Raw genomic sequence first — 19,529 nt, forward strand, 5'->3', positions numbered from 1 at the left:
AGTACCACCTGCCTTGGCACTGTCCCCGGACCCCCAGCTCCCCAGCACTAAGGCCTGATGCTTACTTAGCCCATGCCCGCAGTCCCCAGCAAGAGGCACTGATACCAAGTGACCTGTGAGTTTTAAGAACTGCCTCCAGGCAGTTCTCCACAGAGATACTCCACCCATTCTTGATCTCAAAGTCTAACCTTACCCACACAGACTCAACTGCTCTAGGCTCTACCTTTCCCCTTTCGCAGTGGGGATTGGGGGGTGCAGAAAGTCCTTCTCAAACTGATTGGACTCTGCAACCACGAGGCTCTTACTCCTCCATGGGAACTTTAAACTTGACCTTGGTGGCCCAAAGTCACCTTTCTTTGAATCCCAGCCCCTGAGTGATTCTGAGCTGTGAAGACCATGCATCCCCCTGTCCTGCTAAAGGAAGATTCTCTAATCCCTCAGGCAGAGCCAGTCAGGAACTGGAAGAGAGAGGCAAATCTTTGCTCTTGCTCCTGGGACTCAGGGACACTCCTGGTTGCACAGAGGGAATGTGGGGTTGTGGGAAGGAATTGCGTGGAGAGTGTTTGGAACCTGATCTTCACAGCTGTTTAGTCTGAACGGTTGCGAGTCCTCAAGTACCGGTTACGAGTTCAAGACCAAAATACTTCCCAAAGGCAACTGGTCTGCCTGCTGCTGTGCCGCGTGAAAAGAAAGTTAATGGCTTCGGAGTAGCAGCCAAACCTCACGAGCTGTCTGCTCCTCTTCCGCATGCCTATTTCCTAGAATTGCTGAAATAAAATGTCACTGTGCACCCATGGTCTTTGCTGAGCATGTTGTGTCTCATACCCAGCGGAAACCTCAGAACTGCGAACTCTGGGAACAGATGGTCCCACAAGTACAGTGAAGAATCCTGCCCTCTGCCCTGAGCCTGGGGTTCCTGAGACCAGCATCCATCATGGAGACAGAGGGAGAAGGGTTGTGGTTTTGTGGAATCCACATGGCTCAGCCCACTACCCCTCCCTTTAGCAGTGCCACTATTTTTCACACCACCTCTTGGGCCCATGACTCCCAGCTCCACCACTGAACACCCCAGCCCACTCTACCGTCTGCCTCCCAACCATCACCTGACCTCTAATTACACCCCTCACCCTCAGACCCAAAGCTAAGAGGACATTATGAAATGGCCCAATTAGACAAGAATTCCCAAGGCCCGAGACAGTTTTACTTCCCCGTCTGCTGATGGACAGGTGGCAAGACAAGGAACATGGGCTCTGAACCCAGGTTTCTTCCCCTGGAAATACAGAGCACATGAAGGAAGACAGAACGGGGCCCAATCCCAGACTTGTCGCCACCAGCCCCATACTAGACTCCTTACTCCGTGAGATTGCGGATACAAAAGGTGCGGGATGGTCTTGGATTGTAGTAAAGCCCCTGATCAACACTTCTGTAAAAAAAAAAAAAAACATTTGGCCCATCTGCTGGGTAGGAAGAGGAGTAAAAGGTTGAGGGGGCTTTGAGCATCTTATGCTAAGAAAAAAGCTTGGATCCATCTGAACTATCACCAAGGACAATACTGTCCCCACAGACACCCCCAGGCCGGAGAAGCCCTCATCACTATCTGGAAGGGGCAGTGCTGAAGATGTCATGCTTGGCAGGAACACAGAGTGTAGGAGAGGGTGTCATTTCCTCTCCTGCCTCGCTGTTTCCCTCACCTCCTGTCCTCTCCCCTCTTCTCTCCTCTCCTCCCCTCTCCCCTTTTCCCCTCCCCTCCATTCCTCTCCCCTCCTCTTCTCCCCTCCCCTCTTCCCTCCCCTCTCCTCCCCCTCCCTTCCCTTCCTCTCTTCTCTTCTCCTCTCCTCTTCTTTCTTCCCCTCTTCTCTCCTCCCCTCCCCTCTTCATTTCTCTCCTCCCCTCCATTCCTCTCCCCTCTCCCCTCCTCTTCTCTCCTCACCTCTTCCCTCCCCTCTCCTCCCCTCTCATCTTCCCTCCCTTCTCCTCTTCCCTCCTCTCTCCTCCCCTCCCCTCTCCTCTCCCTTACCCTCTTCTCTCCCTTACCCTTTTCTCTCCCCTCTTTTTCTCTCCCCTCTTCTCCTCCCCTCTCCCCTTCTTTCTTCCTCTCTCCTCTCTTCCTCTCTCTCTCCTCCTCTCATCCTATCTTATCTCCTCCCCTCCCCTCTCCTCACCTCCCCTCTCCCCCTGAATTCCTCTCTTCCCTCTCCTCTCCTTTCCTCCCCTCTTCTCTCCTCCCCTCCCCTCCTTTCCTCCTTTCTCCTCCCCTCTCCTGTCCTTTTCTCCCCTCTCCTTTTTTCCTCTCTCCTCTCCTATCTTCTCCCCTCTCCTCTCCCCATGCTCAGGACTCTCCTCCCAGCTCCCCTGCAGCCTGTCAGGATGAGTGTTGTGGATCCAGTATCTGTGCCCGGAGGACCTGGTGACCTAGCTGCACAGGGGCATGGGGGCTTCCAATGCAGGGACACAGTGTGGTAAACACGGGAGCTTCTTCCTCCGTGGATACTTCTAAGGGTGTTCAGAAGCCCGTGGCATAGTCAGGAGTACATAGGAAGACGCTGATACAGCCCTGTGGTAAACCCAGTCTTTGAAATCTCTGTCCTCCTGCCTCCGTCTGGGGAAATCCCCTTCAGTGAGCAACCCAGAGTCTCACTCTGCTCTCCCTGGAGGCTGAGCCACTGGATACAGCATCCATAAGTGTATGGTTGGCTCCTTTCATCATTTCCATAAACAAGGAAAGAGGACAGATGGACTTTTATAGGACACCCCCCTCCCGGGCATTGACCACTGGCTCCTTCTTGCTCTTTGCTACCCTAATTTGCACCTTGCACCTAGCAGCTACCAATACCCCAAGCTCATAAACCTGATTTAGTAGTGATTAGGGGTTTGAACCAGTCCAATCCCCCAGCCCCCACCAAATAAAAGGCGAAAAGTTGAGCCATGGTTTGGTCAGTTCTGTCCCTCACTCTCCTTCCTCTCCAGGGATCCACCTCTGCCTCCCAAGCCATGTCATGCCGAAATTTCCAGTTGAGCTCCAGATGTGGCAACCGGAGTTTCAGCTCGTGCTCAGCCATCATGCCCCGGATGGTTACCCACTATGAAGTGAGCAAGGGGCCCTGTCGGCCTGGGAGTGGCGGGGGCCTCCGAGCCCTGGGCTGCCTTGGTTCTCGGAGCCTTTGCAATGTGGGCTTCGGGAGGCCCCGTGTGGCCTCCAGATGTGGCATGCCAGGCTTCGGGTACCGAGCGGGAGCCACCTGTGGATCTCCCGCCTGCATCACCCCTGTCACCATCAATGAGAGTCTGCTGGTGCCCCTGGAGCTGGAGATCGACCCAACGGTGCAAAGGGTGAAGAGAGACGAGAAGGAGCAGATTAAGTGCCTGAATAACCGATTTGCATCTTTCATCAACAAGGTAGGGGCAGCCAGGATGGGTGGGGCGAGCGTCCTGGATCCGCTCTGTCTGGGGAACAGAGAGGGACATTTGTCCATGGGCCTCTTGAGCATTTCATGACTGCTTGTCACAGAAAATGCCTGCTTCCCAGTCCAGACTAGCTTGAAGTTTGCAGTTCTCCTCCAGGCTCCATCCCAGGTACTTGGATTACGGGTGCAGGTGCACATAACCTCGCCCAATCCAAGCCCTTCCACACTTTTCTCTGTAAGAATCTAAGCTTTCTCAGCATGTCATCTTACAGATCACCAAGGTTGTCAGAGAGCAGACTGTCAGAGAGACTGTCCACAGTAATATGAAAGGGATGGCAAAGGCTCCGGAGCTAACAGCCTTCCGCCTGAGGGTTAAAACTGCCCCCTGTGTACCTGGGCTGTTCCGAGACTCTTGGGCCTGAAGACAGAGATAATAAACACCACGAACCCAAAATTTTCCATCTGTTTAGGCCTCAGAGCACAAGGTAGCTACTATCCAACCTTTACACTTGGCAGCGCCCAAACCAAAGCTTTGGGAAGCCACAAAACAGAGTGCCATGCTGCCTTTAGGTAGCACCGAGCTGGCCTGCCATTCCCTTCCCGAGTTTGTCTCTACACCCTAGAGACTCATCAATGCCAAACACTAGGCTGTTGTCACTGGAAACTCCAAGGACTGGGGCAAACATCTCTGAGCCAGAAATCAGAAGCCCTGAGTCCTGGTAGAGCCCACTCCTCTTACCCCGAATCTCTATGGAAGCTGCCCAGCCTCGGGGATTTTGCTGCCTGGTGCCTGGTTTGGGGATGGGCAGATGATACAGTTGGATACTCAAAGGAGGTTATCTAAATGTGCTTGTGATACCGGGCATGGTGGTGCATGCCTGTAACACATGGGGGGTAAAGGCAAGAGGATCAAAGTTCAAGGTTACCCCTGGCTACATCCCAAGTGTAAGGTCAGTCTGAAATACATAAGACCTTGTATCAACCCCCATGCCCAAAAACACAGGCCAATAACATGGATCAAAGGGTAAAGTCAGTCGCTGCCAAGCCTGACAACCTGAGCTAGAACCCCAGAGGCCACGGAGTAGAAGGAGAGAACTGACTCCCCCAAGTTGTCCTCTGACTTCCACGTGTGTGCCATGACATGTCCACACATGCACATGCAAATGAATGAAAGGAGCTGGTCCATCAACACTGTTTCACTTTTAAAGTCTGTTGTTATGTTCTGGTTCTAAGCATTCCCATGAGAAGGGCCTGAGCCATGAGCTGCTGTGTAGCTGTTGACCACAGTAGAGGAGCATCCCTTCTGCATTAAGAAGTCTGCTGTAGAAACCCCATAGCAAGACTGCAGACCATGCTCTGTGTGCCTGTGACTGGTGCCCAGGCAGCCAGATCAACTCACGCAGCTGCTTCCCGTCGTGAGTCCAATCCACAAAAATGCAAGGGGTGGACCACAGCTTGCCTGCATTACTGCGAGTCTGCTTCCTTCAGATGCAGCCACACAAAGTGGAATGGCCAAGGCAGAAGAGTCAGCAGGGCTAGGGCACAACCCTTGACATGACCTGACCTGTGCCCTTGGACCCGGGCATCCATGTGTGGGTGTGCGCTGATGGCAAGGAGAGGCTTGAAAGGGGAGGAGGCGTGGTCCAGGTCATGGGGTTTCCAAGAGGCCAGACAGAGAGCTGCATGTGGACTGTCACATGCATTTGGGACAGCAGCCTTTCTGCCCCAACAAGGACCACTGAGGTGGAAGATGAGAGTCTTTTAAGGTCCCTAAGCCCAAGGAGACACAAAGACACCCTTTGGGTGTCAGTCTCTGCAGAGAGCTGGTGATGATCTCCGGGTCCTTTCTACATGGTGACACCCATTCTTGGCGCAGGTCCGGTTCCTGGAGCAGAAAAACAAGCTGCTGGAGACCAAGTGGAACTTTATGCAGCAGCAGAGAAGTTGCCAGAGCAACATGGAGCCACTCTTTGAGGGCTACATTTGTGCCCTGCGGCGGCAGCTGGACTGTGTGTCCGGGGACCACGGCCGGCTGGAGGCGGAGCTCTGCAGCCTCCAGGACGCACTGGAGGGTTATAAGAAAAAGTAAGTGGCCTCTACCTTCACTCTGCAAAGGGACTAGAGCAAGCGAGCAGCAGAGACAACTCAGACCCTCGGTCTCCTCATCTCTAAAGCCAGAAACTCAACAACAAAACAATTAAGTAATGCAGAGCACCCACGTTACCGTAGTCCACACAGTGGAAGCCCTGAAGTGTGTCTTTGCCCCTTCTCCCTTCCTTCCACCCTGAATGGGGGGAGGGAGCGTTGAAGGACCTTGCTGAAGAAGTTCTCCCACTTGCCACTCACAGAGCCCCACGTCTCTGCTCCAGCTACGCTCCTAGCTGGGATTCCATTTTGCCAAACCCTTTCCACACCAAGAACTACACCCTAGTCCCCAGGATTCTGTGGCTTCTCTTCCCTCTGTTTGGTGAGCCTCCTCTCCGGACCCTCATCCCCATTCAGACATCTCAGCTCTCGTCCTGTCTCCTGACATCTGGCTTCCCTGCCGTCCCCTAGAGGGACCGTGGGTTTCTGTTGTCCGTCCCATCTCACCCACTCTCCAGAGGAAGGGCCCTGAGCCTGCTGCTCAATGTTAATGATCCCCAGTTTGTAGGAGGCCCAGAGAACTTGTCACCTGGAGGATTCCAGGGGAAGGGCCAGTGTGCTCAAAGCCTCATGGAAATATACAGGGCGTAGGATGGGACATACATGTTTCCATCGAGGAGAGCAGGTACAAGAAGATGGGACAAGGACTCTGTGAGTAGAGTGGAGCCACATTGGGGACATGAATGCTAAGTGTCAACCATTGGCCTTCTTGGTGACAGGCACTGTGCTAGGATGCAGGGTCCCACCCCTCCCCCTCAGCACCAAGAACCCTGTATACTTACACATGAATAGGTGCCATGCAGAACCACAGAAGTGAGAAGAGACAAGGGGGCAGGGACTAGGGACATGTTTGGACCACAACCTTGGTAGATAATTTTTCTTCCAATAGACTCCTACTTCTAAAAGATACCCAAAGCCTGGCATAGTGGTACATATCTTGCCAGCACCCAGGAAGCTGAGACAGGAGGATTGTGAGTTCTGGAATAGCCTGGGCTACATAGTAAGGTCAAGGGTTACAAAGTAACACTCTGTCTCAAAGACTCTTTTAACTTCTTATCTATTAATTGAAGGACACCACTGTAGACTTAAAAACAAAATAGAGGGAAGACAGGAGGGAGGGAGGGAGGGAGGGAGGGAGGGAGGGAGGGAGGGAGGAAGAGCAGGTTGTGGGAGTGAACAGAGGCCAGGCTCAGAGGAGCCATGCCTTCCTTGAGAAGTACATAGCAAGGCAAGTTTAGGCTGGTTCACAGCTCAAAATGAGATTTGGGGGTTTTAAATATGAGGTCCTTCTGGCACATCAAGCACAAGGAAAACACCTGCACAATTGTCCCACCAGTGCCTTGTCAGAAGACGTCACAGGTGTCAACTAACTCGTAAGAGCCCTTTGTGGCAGGCCTGGGTCCCCCACCCCCACCGGTTCTACTGGGGATAACCCTGTGGATAATAAGCCTGAAAAGCCATTGCCTACCCAGTTTGGTTATGTCTACTGTGTGACAACGTGGGGATTTGAACTTAGACAGTAGCTCCAGACCTCCTTATCAAAGCTAGGCAGAGCTTTGCTGGACCACAGAGAGGTGGGCACAAGGAGCACAGGGCTGTTTCCATCAGCTGGCTCCCCTCAAACAGTCTCTGTAGCCAGACTGAACCCTGACTCCCTCTGCCTTGGGTACAGTGTGTGGGCTGAGGAGCACCCAGGAAGTGGGAGGAGTATGCCTGGGCTGTTTCTGTGCTCTGGTAAATAGGTAATTGCTACCTCTACCACTGGGCTTCAGGTAGGGGCCAGACATACCCTGCAGGCAAGAAAGAGGCACAAGGTCAGCTGGGAATCTCCCTGGGACTACAGCCACCTTAGAACAGCTTGGGAAAGATGACCTGCTAGGAACGCGACCTTTCTCCCATTCCCAATGGAAATGGTTAGATGAGAGGGCTTCCTCCACAGCAAGAGAATGAGGTAGTATTGAGATCCAACCATCACAGAAGCAAGCTGCTGGTGGTGAGAAGGAACAGGCTGAAAAGTGTCTGTCCCCAGAGGGAAGAGCCATAAGGAGAGAAGGCTAGAGCAGGGGCCCACAGGCACAGCCAGTGCACCCGCCCCTCTCTTCCAAACTCTACACCTTAACCAAAGTGACACTCCCCTCCCCCTGTAGGTATGAAGAGGAACTGTCCCTGCGTCCCTGTGCTGAGAATGAGTTTGTCACCTTGAAGAAGGTGAGGCGGTGCATAATGGAGCGGAGAATCCAGATGCCTGCCCTGTGCACATACCTGCTCATGTCCCAAGACCAACAAGCCCCTCTCCCTTGGTCTCTCGCGTTGGCCCTGGAAAAGAAAGCCTGACACCCCATTCAGCTCCACTCTGCCTACAAACAGGAATTGACCTGATCACATGACCTCCGGCCACCTTGCATGGGATGGGAGCTGGGAATGGCTTTGAATCTGCCTGCCCATGTGCCTTAGTTCCAGGTTCCCCTGCACAGGAGCTGTGGGGAGCCTCTAGCATCTCTCCTTCTACATCTTCCCCACGGGGCTCCGGACAGGCCTTTCCTCCTTCTTGACCCTATCAGCCTTTGCCTCCACCTGGGCTCAAAGAAGAAGCCTGGGCCCACATCTGTCCCCGCCATCGGCTTGCCCAGACAGAGGTTGGTTAGTGTTGGGCATGGCTCTGCATACCGCTAATCCAGGTCATGGTCTGTCCCTGTGTTACAGGATGTGGACACAGCCTTCCTGGTGAAGGCCGACCTGGAAACCAACCTGGAGGCTCTAGAACATGAGATTGAGTTCCTGAAAACCCTGTTTGAGGAGGTATTCACGGCCACTTGGTCTTCTGGGCGATCTGTCGGGCAAATTCCAGAGGGACGTGGGTGGGCAGGAGAACCAAGGCAAGCTCATGCAGTCAGGGAGTGAGACTCCCCAAAGTCATATCCAGATAGATGGTTGTCAGGTCTCCCCTGGAGAAGTTCTGGGTCACCAAAGGGATAAAGGGCAGAGACAAGTCAAGGAGCAAGCCTGGGGCTTCAGGCCAGGAAGAGCAGGAGCCGTCGTAGGACGTCTGAGCAGGCACCTCTCATGGGTGCACCTTTGGTGTTCACGCCACTGTGTGACCTCCTCAGGAGATCAGCCTGCTGCAATCTCAGATCTCAGAGACTTCCGTCATTGTGAAGATGGACAACAGCCGGGACCTGGACGTAGACGGCATCGTAGCCGAGATCAAGGCCCAGTATGACGACATCGCCAGTCGCAGCAAAGCAGAAGCAGAAGCCTGGTACCAGTGCCGGGTAAGGCTGGGGTACAGAGGGGCTTCGAGAAACACTGGAGCAGAGGAGGGAGCAAGGCAGGGAGTAGGGAGAAGCAGAAGACAAGGTCCCAGTGCTCTCTGCCCCAGAATAACAAGTCTGGTCCACTCCCTGGCAACAAGGAACCCACAGAAACATCAGCGCTGATGTTTCTGCCAGATCGGGTCTCTGCAGAGCAGAAGGACCCCACAGATAGCCTTGTCACCATGTTGCCAGGTCCCCAGCTCTGTTTATCCACAGACTCACTAGAGCAACCCTCTAAGCAGCATGCAATCAGTATAATTGGTATTGGTGGTTCTGAGCTTCATAGTGTAGGTGGAGGCCGCTGGCTTGGGTGTTACTGGTGCTGGAGCAGAAACGGTGATTAAGGGTGCTCCAGACTTAGCAATTAGGGGCTTGCTGGGAAGACAAGGGGAACCCCGGGGCAACCAGATCTAACAAGTCAAGTCATCGCAGCCTCCATGGCTTGTCTGTGTAATGCAGGGGACATGTGCTCACTCACAGGTTCCCACAGTCAACAACTGTTCATTGAGCATCTCTTACGTGCAGAGCACAGAACATGGAACTGCAGATGCAGTAAGGACAGGGGTGGGCAGCAAGCCTGCCTTCCCACCATGTTTCTTCTTGGAGACAGAGCCAAGGGCAGGCAATAAACATGACAGAGCAGAGCTCCAGGTCGCGGAAGGGGGTGATGACACACGGCATCGCCATGAAGAGGATGAGGGAAGGTGACCCACAGAGGTGACGTGGAGTGTGGCTTTAAGTAAGATAGTGGGAGACCGTGATGGCTGGATGTCCCTGTCGGAAGGAGTCTAAGATCCCAACAAGAAAGACACTGGTCCAGCCACACCGTTTCCAAAGACAAGCAGAGGGTTCCCCCAGATGACAGCCCGAGTCTGGGAAATAGGAACGTTGACATTTGACCTGCTTTCAAAGGACACGTAACACCCATAAGCGGAGAGCAGGAGAAAGGTGGCTAACCTTTTTCTTCACGTTGAATCTGATTTCTGTTGATTGTTTTGAAGTCAGCCAAGGCAAGACCTCACATTGTTTTGGTTTTGAATATCCAACCCCAGGCTGAACATACAATCCTTCTAAAGTCCTCAGGACATGGAAAATAGAAATAGCTCTCAGGGGGGCTCAGGCTCTGAGGCAGAGAAGGGACCAGAGGCAAAAGGAGGATCTGGGAGTATTGGGATCAGAGACATAGGAATAAGGAGCAGCCACATGAGGTCCCTGGCATCAGTGAGAACCGGAAAAGGAACAGGATGCAGGATAAGTATGGTCATGGAGCACAGTCATGGAGCACCTAAGCTAGGAAGAAACGAGATGTGGGATAAGTATGATCATGAAGGACCTAGGCTAGGAAGAAATGGGATGCAGGGTAAGTATGGTCATAGAGCACGGTCATGGAGCACCTAAGCTAGGAAGAAACGAGATGTGGGATAAGTATGATCATGAAGGACCTAGGCTAGGAAGAAATGGGATGCAGGGTAAGTATGGTCATAGAGCACGGTCATGGAGCACCTAAGCTAGGAAGAAACGAGATGTGGGATAAGTATGATCATGGAGGGCCTAGGCTAGGAAGAAATGGGATGCAGGGTAAGTATGGTCATGGAGCACGGTCATGGAGCACCTAAGCTAAAAGCCAATGGACAGGAGGCAGGGGACAGTGATGAAGGGACCAAGAGATGCCACGGTGAAGGGCCGGGATCTCACCTCTCTGTCCCTGCAGTATGAGGAGCTGAGGTTGACGGCCGGGAACCACTGTGACAACCTACGAAACCGCAAAAACGAGATCCTGGAAATGAACAAGCTAATCCAGCGGCTGCAGCAGGACATCGAAACAGTCAAGGGCCAGGTGAGCTCCCGGAATGGCCGGGAGAACCCATCAGAGGTCTGCCTTTCTGCTGGGCCATGACAAACCTTGTCAGTGAGGAAGAGAGACAAGCCCAGGCCACCTTGTCTCACAAGTAGCAAGCTGCCCTTACAAGCTGCCCAGGAGCTACATGAGCAGCCCCACAAAGTGAGGTTCCCGGTTGTCAGAGAAACATCGAGGCAGAGGACCAAACACAGGTTCTCACCCTGCAATCCTGACCTGCAACATGACTAAGTTGCTTATAAAATTAGACCCACTCAGTTGTCCTAGGCTCATGAGAACCAGCCAAGCATTGCCATCTATTAGCCACAGTCCCTCCCTGTTCCCCTGTGTTCCTAATCCCAGTAACACCTCCCTGTGCCCTCTCCCCAGCGATGCAGACTCGAGGGAGCCATCGCCCAGGCTGAGCAGCAGGGGGAGGCCGCCCTCACTGATGCCAAGTGCAAGCTGGCAGGGCTGGAGGAGGCCCTGCAGAAGGCCAAGCAGGACATGGCCTGCCTGCTCAAGGAGTACCAGGAGGTGATGAACTCCAAGCTGGGGCTGGACATCGAGATCGCCACCTACAGGCGCCTGCTGGAGGGCGAGGAGCACAGGTGAGCACAGATGGGTACCAGGGTGGCTGTTATCCCGTTGCCCTAGGGCAGCTGCTGCTGTTAGCATCCTGTAGTCTCCAGAAGCAAAGCACAGTCTGTCACCACCACCCCCAACCCCGCCGTAACCCAGTGAGGGCAGAAAGCAGGTCTCCCTTTGAGGGAGGAACCTGACCTTTTCCCCCTTCTTTCTCTAGGCTGTGTGAAGGCATCGGGCCTGTGAATATCTGTAAGTGAATATCTGAGTCATGAATCCTGGACTCTGGGTGTGGGGTTTTGGTAGAATTCCCAGGTGGAATGCCCACCACATTCCACCCAGCCCTCCGGAGCCTCTCACATCACCACCCGATGAGCTTGTCTGCCATACTTCCTGTGTGGGTGGAGAAAATCCAGCAGGGCTGCCCACCCAAGTCACCACCTGAACGGAGGATGTTTGCTGGAGAGGTAGCATCAGGGTCAGGAGAGAGGTGCAAGGCGAGGAGAGTCCGCCAGGGGAGTCAGGCATCAGTCCCAGCTTCACCAAGGCTCCAGAGAAAGGGGGTGAATGTATGGGTTGCCTCCGAGCACTGTGGGTCATTAGAAAGGACAGATGGGTCCTTGGAGACAGGTAGAGGTGCTGGGAGGTTCACAGACTGGGATGGCTCAAGGTAGGGGGTGGTTCCCGTGGGGCACTGAGAGTGCTTTCCTGTCCCCACAGCTGTCAGCAGCTCCAAGGGTGCCGTTCTCTACGAGCCCTGTGTGGTAAGCACGCCCATGCTGAGGACCGAATACTGCACCGGGGCCACGGGTGTCCTGAGGAACAGTGGGGGCTGCAGCGTGGTGGGCACCGGTGAACTCTACATCCCCTGTGAGCCGCAAGGGCTCCTGGGCTGTGGAACCGGGCGGAGCTCCAGCATGAAGATGGGGGCGGGTAACAATTCATGCAGCCGCTAATGTTAGGGCTACTCAGAATCTGAAAACCTTGGATATCACATCTCTATAGGGCTGAAGATCAGGACATTCCAAAACTCTCCCTTCCCACACTAACTACACATTGTCCTGGGATACTCCTGGGAGCTGAGATACTCTCAACCCCCCGCTCTACCCTAGGATACTCCTGAGAGCTGAGATACTCCTAGCCCTGCTCACATCTTCAAAGCCACCTTTCACATATCTAGATGCAGACCCCTAAGCTGGACACAGACTATGTGAGAACACAGAGAAGGGGGCTCTATTGTCTCTGTCACTTGCGGTAGCAAGTCAACTCTAATATGGTCAAGAGAACAGCTATAGTCTTACCATTGCTCTCCCAGGAAAGAAAAGCCAGCCCTGTCCTTTCTACCCCATACCCAAGCCCCCCATCTCCTTTCCCTCTGGCTCTCGAATACCTAAGAAAATTGAACTCATAACACCCACCTGAGACATGCAATATTATAAAAACAAACAAACAAACAAAAGGCGACTTCCCATCTACACTCTGGATCTCAAAACCGAGATCTACAATCAGAGCTTCAGGGTCACTGGACTGTGTCTCCTGAGACTCTAGAATGTTGGGTAGTGTGTTGAGCCCAAAGTAAAATACAGCTGATGGTGAGGCGTGCCTAAAATGAAGGTGACGGTGCATGGCATGGTTGCTGCTCAGACAGAGAAGAGCCAGTCTTGGTTACTAAGCCTTAGTCCCTGCCTGCCTACTGTCTTGGTTCCAGCCCCGCCTACCCCAGCCCTGCCTACCTCCTTGGTCCCAGCCCAGTCTGCCTCTGTCCGGAGCCACTGTTTCCTGCCCACTCTCATTTAGTCCCAGTAGCACTGGTCCTTGGGTCAAATAGGAGCATATTTCACCCACACAGTGGTGTGGGGCTACCCCAGTCACTTGGAGGGTCCTTCAGGATCTGAGAGAGAGATGCTAGGTTGACTTACAAATCCTGTCAGCCTGGAGTTCAGGTTCTCTCTGAGGAGTCTCTGAGCTCTCCGTTTCCAATAAACCGACTCTGCTCACACTCTAGGAACCAAAATGTCTCACCCTGCTCGGTGTGGGGTTATGATAAAGGTAAGGGAACTCAGGAGGAGCCCTCAAGGACCGCAGGCTTGGGACAGAAATGAAAGGAGTTACACTCATGGGAAACCTCACATACACGATATGCGAGTGACCTGTGAAATAAACATGACGCCGTACGACTCATGTACAGCCTCCCCATTCCATGAACACACACACACACACACACACCTAGAGACAACCCACAGGGCCCCATCATGCTAGGTCAAGACTTAGCATCTCCCATCTCCACCATTTGTCCCCACGGCCTCGGAGCTCCCACCTGGGGAAAGCTTTAGAAGTGAGTAGCATCCGGTCTGGGAGGAGGATCAGGACACTCCCCTTCCCTCTCCTCATTTAAGTAGCCCCGGGTACCTTTGGTGGGCCCGTGCCAAGGTGCGCCACTAAGAAATTACACCTCACAGCAGATCTAGTGTAAAAGGTTTATTAGGGGGCAGGGAGGAGAGCAAAAGGTTACCTCCTAGTGAGGACATGAAAAAGACATGGAGAGAGACTTGAGAGAGACAGGGAGAGAAAGAAAGGGAACAGAACCCTTTCCCCAGCTCCCAGCTTCCTCCCCACAGTGGAAACTGGGGGAGATCTGGGGTGGCTGCCATACTTGGATTACTTAGAGGTGACAAGTGATGATTTAATCTGCTGCCAGGTCCCTGAAGTTAGGCCCATGGCGATACCTAATTACTGTCACCTGTGATGGGTTACCATGCACAAGCACAGCCCAGAACCAAGTGTTGGTTTCCAAAGATGTTACCCATAGTCACCTAGCCAGTTCACTCCTAGGCACATACCCAAGAGAAATGAGCCTGGGTTTCCACACACACAAAGGCTGCTACATTGTAACTAAGACTTGGAAACTGACTCAGACATCCATCCGCAGATAAGCAAAAGGATATGGCTCAGCCGGATGGTGAAATACTAGATTCCTGAGAAGGAATAGGATGCTAACGCGTGCTACAACCGGGGCAGTCTGGGAAGCACAAAAGGCGAAAGCTCCTTAGGGCCAGCCAGAGAGGAAGCTGGGAGCCGGGGGAATAATGGCGGCTGCACACATCAGTGAACGGACAGAAACATTACCGAGTCCCCTTAAATAAACCTGCTGTGTGGAGCCTTGTACTCTGCAGCTTTTAAGAAGAGCTTGGTAGGCGTGCAGAACTGATTGTAGCTGTCTCTCTGACAGAAATGTGGTTGGGTGGTGGGGCCAGGGCACCACAGACTCGGTCTTGGTTTAGTCAGCAGGACTCAAAAGCTCCTCCAGAAAGAGCAGCAGGCAGCAGACAAGGCTGAACCTTAAAGGTCCTTAAAGGGACAGGCTCTTATTGGGAGGCACAGCAGCTGGCATCTGGGGCATAGGGAGGGAGAGCTTGCATCTCTGCCTGCCCCTGTGCCTGCCAAGTTCCCCCCTGGTTTATAACCCAGGACTCTGGAAATGGAATGCTCTTGGCCTGAAGTCAGCAACCAGCCCCTGTGAGTCTTTGGTTCCCGGTCAGTGGGGCTCCTGAGAATGTTTGCTGGGAGGTGGAGATCCCCAAGCAAGTGCTACCTGCAGCAGCTGTGGACATCCTAGATCAGGCCTGGTTACATCTCAGGGGCTCCACACATCTCTGGGTTGTGTGGTCTTACAGTAACTCACCCTCCCTTCTACCCGCATGGGAGGTGATTCATGGCAGGCAGAAAGTGCCTCCTGGTGGTGATCTGCTAATTCTCATTCCATTCTTCTCAAAGGCACCTCCCTCTGTGCAGCCCCACTGGGTACCAGGAAACCAGAGGAATTGCCTGTCCTGGTGGGTGGCATGAATCTAATCCTTGCTCTGAGGGCCCCAGTGAAGACAGCTAGGGAACAATTTGCAGAGCTGTGAGGAGAGTGGAAGGAGCCAGAAGTGAGCACCACATCCCTGTGTCTGCCTCCCCAAGTGTCTCACAGGCCCACATGCCTCTCCCTGGCCTGGCTGTCAAGTGCTTTCTGCCCCAGAGCTTGTCCCTGGAACTCTCAGCTCCTGTCCCAGTGGCTTTTTCTCATCCAGTCCCCTCTGTGGTCCCAGGCTCACTTACCCCTGCCTTTTCCCAGCTAGGGTTACCACGCACTCAGAAAGAAACCCAGCAGCTTGGGTTGGGACAATGGCTACAGAAATGGCACTGTGATTCTGGGGGTCGAAGGATTGTACATTCAAGGCCCGAGTGGAACACAGAGAGAACTAAGCCAGCCTGGACAACTCAGTATGGGAGGAGGGGTGGGAATATACTTCAGTGGTAGAGCAGTCGTTAACACGCACAAGGCCCTGTGTTCAATCCCAGTAGGGAGTGGGGGTGAGTGGGGGTGGAGTGTGGGGGAGAGGGGAAGAGGAGAGGGATGGAAGGAAGGGGAAAGGGAGGGGATGGGGGAGGGGAGATCGAAGGGATAGGGAAGGGGGAAGAGGACAGAAGGGAAGGGAGAAGGGAAAGGAGGGGAGGGAGGTAAGGAAGGGAAGGGGGAGGAGAGGAGAGTGAGGGATGGGAGGGAGAGGAGGGGGAGAGAAGGGAAAGAAGAAAGGGAGGGGAGGGGAGGGAAGAAGAGAACAGTTAGCAGAGGAAGGGAAGCTGAAACATCAGAACCAAAAGGAAGGAAGATGCTGTCATGCCGGCATGATTGCAGTCAGCGCACACACCGTGAACACACACACCATGAACACACACACTGTGAACACACACACTGTGAACACACACACCGTGAACACACAGTGCAGCTCGGTGGAAGCAATCTGAGCTGCCCCCTCTCAGGAGCAACACTGCACGCTGGACTCATCACTGGGGTAGGCAAGGAATTAGCATCCAGCCAGAAAAACTCATCCTTTGGTAGCTAGGGGGTGTTGCCTAATAAAAGTGGATTAGTCTACCTCCTCTAAGGAAACCTTTGGACCCCCAGTCTGAGAAGGCACAAACGGGAAGGTGCTGGACAAGGGTGGCTTCCGCCTCTGACCCACCCAGCCAGCCACTTTGAAGGGGACACTCCAGAACTTGCTTCCTAGGCAGAAGCAGGTCTCAACATGAGAAGCTCAGCACAAACTCATGCCCAGGCAGAAGGAGGAGTTCAGTAAAGCCTCCTCAGCTCCTGGGCTTCCCCTCCTGTCCTTCCCACACACACCCACAGGCCCAGCCAGGCCTACCCAGGTTTCCTGGACCATCCCTGGCTAGCTAGGAGGGGGTTCCCCTCCCCTCCCACTCAGACTGTCTCCCTCCTCCCGTGCCCCAGATAGTATCCTGATGATCCAGCAATGGAGACTCAGTCACACTACCGAGGAGAGGCAGATCTCTGGGATTACACCCAGGCTTCCTGACAAGAGAAACTGTCACAGCAGCAAAAGCTCCAGCCCAGAGTTGCCAGGGCTACTCCTCCCCCTGCCTCCACCCACCACCCCCTTGAACACAGCTCAGGACTCTGTTATGCATCATCTGGCAAAATAATGGCTCAGAACTATAAAGTGCTGATGGTAACAAGGACATGCTTGACTGGCCCCAGTCACTCCCTCCCACCCTTCCTGCTTAGGGTGCAAGGAAAGCCGGGATGAACACAGCCCGGGAATGCCTAGTGGGGCAATGAGCATCTTGCAATGGGAATGTGGGGTTCAGCACAGGGGGGCTGTTCAGAAGTAGATGGAGGATTGGGTCAGAGGGCTGGCAGCGAGAACAAACATGAGGAAACCAAGCCTCAGACAGGCTAATCAAGCCTCTGAAAGACACTGGCAATGGACCCGGGGTGAAGTTTGCCCATTAACACTGAAGAGGGTGTGGTAGTGTTATAAAGCAGGGGTTTTTAATGGGAAGTGTTATGGTTTTTTAATTTCTCTATAGACAGCTACTTCTATTACTGTGCCTACTTATGCCAGAACACACTGACCCAGAGCACACTGCTATGAGGTGGTGAAAGTGGGATTATACCCAGTCCACCCAACTCCATCCTTCCGTCAAGGCTTCCTCCCTCCTGTCTCCTTCCTACACCCCTCTGGCTCCTCCCCTTTCTACCTGGGGGGGGGGAGGGTTCTTTGTACCCTTCCCATTCTCCCATGATTCTTTGCCTGGCCTCAGAGATGTGCAGATCCCTCTTCTCCTATCAGGCAGAACCAAATTCCAACCACCAATCCTGGAGAAAAATATGGATCCATGCTATGACTTCCCAAACTTCTCTGCCCCTGGCATCTCCAGAGCCACCTTTCTGTCCACTCTGATGCCTGAAGGAGCTTCTTCCTAAAATGCACACAAAGCCACATGCCCAAACATCCCCCTCTTTCCTTTCTCTGCTCTGTCTTTCTGCTTTTAACCCCTGAAATGCGTTCACTCATTCAACAAAACTGAACAGCATGTCTACACACCCTCCCACCATCCAGTTCGGGGGGACCCTCGATAGTGTTGCTTCCTGGAGCTAGTTTTCCAGTCAGGGTAGACAGATGATTGGAGACAATCTCATGCAAGAGAGTGCTCAAGTGAGAAAGAGTCCTGGGGCATGGGGGTGGAGAAGCAGGGAAGGATGGCAGGGAGCCCCAAAAGCAGGTGAGAAAGTGGCCTGTGAACAAATACCTGAAAGCTGATAGAGATATAGGAGCCCTAGCAGTGAAAACAGCAAGGGATAAACATCTTCAGCAGGAGAGTCCATCCTGACTGGGTGTTGGGCAGACAGGACTGACTGTGGCAGAGTGGGCAAAGAGGCTGTGGGGACAAGTGCAGTCGGAGAAGGGACGGCAGAGTCATCGCAGAGAGGCACTGGTTCTGGAGGGTGCTCAGCAAAGACATGTCGTGCTTTAACGGACCTTTGAAGGATCCCTTGACCATGGTGTTGGGAATACTCTGAAGGAACAGAGACAAAAGCCAGGGGCATGTCAGGAGCCTGCGTCAGTAGACCCAGTGAGAAGCCAGCAATGGGCTCTCTCACTGCATGGCAGCCGGGAGCAAGAAGCAGCTGAGGACCAAAGCTTGTGAAGGTGGGTGTGTGGTGGACCGAGCAAAGCGCAGAGAAAAGAATGATCCCAGGACAAGCTGCTGAAGACACTGTGAGACCAGCAAGGGGAAAATCTGAAGTAGGGGGAATTCAGGAAGTTTGGGATATATATTGTTTGAGGTGCCTGTTTGATATCTAAAGAGGAGATATTGATTTAAACATGTGCTTAGTGATTATGATTATGCACTGCTCTTCCAGAGGAGCCAAGTTCCACTCCTAGGGCCTACACTGAGCTCAAAACTCACTATAACTTCAACTCCAAGGGATCCAACATCTGGCCTTTGTGGGTACCTGAATTCTTACGTACACACACACAGAGACGGACACACACACATACACACACGCACACAGATGCACACATGCACAGGGGCACATAATTCAAATAAATCTTAAACAAGACACTGAGCGCAGGGGCAGGTTGAGGTGCAGCCATGCGGCGGTGCTCACTGACGGACCGAATACTTAAAGTCTGAGTCTGTGTGACGTCACCAGGGTATGATCACCGGCAAAGATGGGAAACAGTCGGAGGGCTGACCCAGGGACACTGGGTATGAAGAACTTGGAGGTGGGACCTGCTAAGAAGACTGCTAGGGAAAGGAGTTGGGAGAACGCAGTGCCTGCAGGTGCAGAGAAGGCCACTCTTCGGAAGGTATAGGTGGACTGAGCCCAGCACTGCTGGTGGTCAAGGGGAGTGAAAGCTGAGGAGACCACAGAGGTCAGCAGCAGGGGTCATGGGTGGTCTTTAGTAGAAACGTTTTTCTGCTTCCTCCTTAGACTAAGAGCTGAGAGAGCAAACAATGCTCACCTGAGTAGGCTTCCAGCAAAAGCACTGATCCACGGATATGGCATTATATGTAAATGTATGTATATGTGCATACGTATGTGTGTTACATACAGACATGTATCAATGTCTGTCTGTAAGCACATTTCCCCAAGGACAACACAAGGACAAACTGTTGTGTACTCGCATGTAAAGGGTTAACTGGAGCAACGGGGATGATCTATGCTGGCTTAGAGCTTTTAATTTTGTATCCAGGCACTTGCTGCTTTGTTTCTGCAGCCCAGTCAAAGAATCAAAGAAACCCAGTCAAATGAAAGGAACCCGTGAGGATTGGGCTCTCACTCAGCTCCAGGGTATGCCTGGGGTTGAGGGTGGGGGCCCCTTGTCATGCGGGTGACTTTACACATAGTACCTGGGACTGAGTAAACACTAAACAGTTAGTCTC

The 19,529-nt window shown here is 53.2% G+C and overlaps 1 protein-coding gene across 1 annotated transcript; it reads left to right on the plus strand.

The window, feature by feature from the left end:
• Positions 1-2,991: 2,991 nt before the first annotated feature.
• On the plus strand, positions 2,992-12,241 carry KRT82 (keratin 82; the record flags this gene model as incomplete). Its single annotated transcript, XM_080939593.1, has 9 exons — positions 2,992-3,396; positions 5,281-5,489; positions 7,697-7,757; positions 8,253-8,348; positions 8,657-8,821; positions 10,575-10,700; positions 11,091-11,311; positions 11,506-11,537; positions 12,006-12,241. The coding sequence occupies 9 exons, from the start codon at positions 2,992-2,994 to the stop codon at positions 12,239-12,241; spliced, it is 1,551 nt and encodes a 516-aa protein (XP_080795719.1).
• Between the last annotated feature and the right edge of the window lie 7,288 nt (positions 12,242-19,529).

This window comes from Micromys minutus (genome assembly GCF_963924665.1).
Source record: "Micromys minutus genome assembly, chromosome: 27".
Classification (NCBI taxonomy): domain Eukaryota; kingdom Metazoa; phylum Chordata; class Mammalia; order Rodentia; family Muridae; genus Micromys; species Micromys minutus.